Source organism: Ruditapes philippinarum, unplaced genomic scaffold, assembly GCF_026571515.1.
Source record: "Ruditapes philippinarum isolate M1 unplaced genomic scaffold, ASM2657151v2 ctg2141_1_1_1_1, whole genome shotgun sequence".
Taxonomy (NCBI): Eukaryota; Metazoa; Mollusca; class Bivalvia; order Venerida; family Veneridae; genus Ruditapes; species Ruditapes philippinarum.
In genome coordinates, this window is record NW_026852888.1 from 165,039 (window position 1) to 167,058 (window position 2,020).

The window sequence follows — 2,020 nt, forward strand, 5'->3', positions numbered from 1 at the left end:
TGCTTAATTTATAAAAAACACAATATGCTAAGATACATTGTATTAATTAAATTTACAAGTTGTCATTCTTTTATAATAAATTGATCGTACTGAAACGAGTTGATTTATTAACTTATTATAAATATAATGCAAATCTCACCTTTCTCGATTGAGATGAAAACTTTCTGTCAAGTTGTAGCACCCAATCAGAGAAAAGTTTCCCTGTCATCCAGGCCCGTTTATTGGCAAGGTAAGCCACAGGTAAGGACTTTACACCTTTAAAAACATCTGGGATTAGCAAATCGGCCAATAACAACGTGTTTAAGCTTCTCCGATCCATCCATATTGCAAGCAACTAGGAACGTTAATCTTTCTTTGCCTTTTTTGCCTCCAGTGCAGGTTTCACCACGGACATTAAGAGAGTATGATGGCATAAGTTTGTAGAAGAGCCCCGTTTCATCAGCATTAAATATGGTTTTAGGGGAGAAATATTTCAGCAGGGCAGGCAAAGTTCGCTCCTTCCATTCATCAGTCACCGATGAATCAACGATTCCACTCTCTCCACTTATAGCACGAGAAACAATGTTGTGCCTTCCCTTGAAACGTTCTACCCAGCTTCCCGAAGCACTTACGAATACATTTCCATTAAATATGTCTATTTTAGCCCGTACAACTGAAATAGCAAGGGATTTTAAAATTCCAAAAGCATGCTAATTAGAATTGTGTATTTTTACTTTATAATTATAACTGATTCTGAATTAATTTTTTTTTCATTTTTATCACTTCACTAAGACAAAATAAATTAAAAATTCACATACCTGAAGTCCATATGGCCGAGACTTTTAGCGAGGTTATCAGCTTTCTTTTGAAGAATAATGCCGCTGATTGGCATGCTACAGGCTCTGGCACCTTTAAAGGGAGACACAGGCAAAATTTTCATTTCTTAGTTTTGAAATTTTCATTCATTATTCTGTAAATGTCCTCAAAATGAATACACTAAACAGTCAAAGGAACAAAACTTTTCTCCATATAAAGAATAAAATGGTGTTTTCCTAACTTGACCCGCGTGGGTCAGGTTAGAGCGCTAAAATTTCACAATAGTTGTCACTCTGTACTCTGGAAACGTTAAAAGACATGTCAAATCAATTACTTAGACTTGTTTCAATCATACAATATCCACAATATTTGTTATTGTAACTTCCAGGGTTTGTTCAAATCGCATGACTTGTTTTTAAAATATTCGGTGATTCTGTTCGCGTCAAAATTCCGTTCAACATATTTAGATATATTTAAACTTCAAACCCAAAATATATAGAATTTATACAGAAATTCATGTTAGAACTTTAAGAAATGTCATTTTAGGGTGATTTGAGTACAGAAAATCATTTTTATATTTTTGCCATTATTTGCCTGAGTATCCCTTTAAACCACTCAAAAAGTGCCGAGTCCACATCATCGTATTTTCCGGAACGATGTCGCTTCCGTTTCGGTGAGGATGTTGACGTTTGATACTCCTGTAGAATGATTTCCTTTTTAGACACAATTCCCGAGAGTGTACTTTTTGGAATTTGACAATCCTTTGCTATTTCAGTCTTAGTTTTCCTGCCTTTTTCAATTTCTCGTAAAATATCATATTTTGTTTCTAAACTCAGCGCTTTTCGTTTTCTTTCCATTATAAAGAATAAACAAGCTTTCGATTTTTGCTTCCTTTAATAATTCAAAGGTTTCAAAATGTATTGGCTATCGACATGTAAAATGTCTTTTGCTATATTACAATAAACATATATGGCAAAGACAGAGATATTGTATCATATATTCAAAAGCATACAAACATCATATAAAGTATTACAAAAATTAATAATTCAAACATTTAAGAAACAGTAATATTTTCCAGGGTATTGTTTCTTAACGTAAAAGCATCTTTAATGTATTTAGCAATATTACATATTTTTTTCTTGTTCTTAGTTGACATATAACTATTAAAAATATTCTTATTAAGCCAAGATACATTACAATGATATTTAATTCTAAGATTTCTATA

General features: G+C 32.4%; 1 protein-coding gene across 1 annotated transcript; it reads right to left on the minus strand.

Moving 5' to 3' along the window:
- Positions 1–257: 257 nt before the first annotated feature.
- On the minus strand, positions 258–871 carry LOC132727481 (tigger transposable element-derived protein 4-like). The gene is made up of 2 exons (XM_060713011.1): positions 798–871; positions 258–606 (listed from the first exon to the last, which is right to left on the minus strand). The coding sequence occupies exons 1-2, from the start codon at positions 869–871 to the stop codon at positions 258–260; spliced, it is 423 nt and encodes a 140-aa protein (XP_060568994.1).
- Positions 872–2,020: the final 1,149 nt, after the last annotated feature.

Coding starts and splice junctions, on each gene's coding strand:
- LOC132727481 (XM_060713011.1), bottom strand. CDS start 871: ATGCCAATCAGCGGCATTATTCTTCAAAAGAAAGCTGATAACCTCGCT. Junction 607..797: donor CTCGGCCATATGGACTTCAG/GTATGTGAATTT, acceptor TGTATTCGTAAG/TGCTTCGGGAAGCTGGGTAG.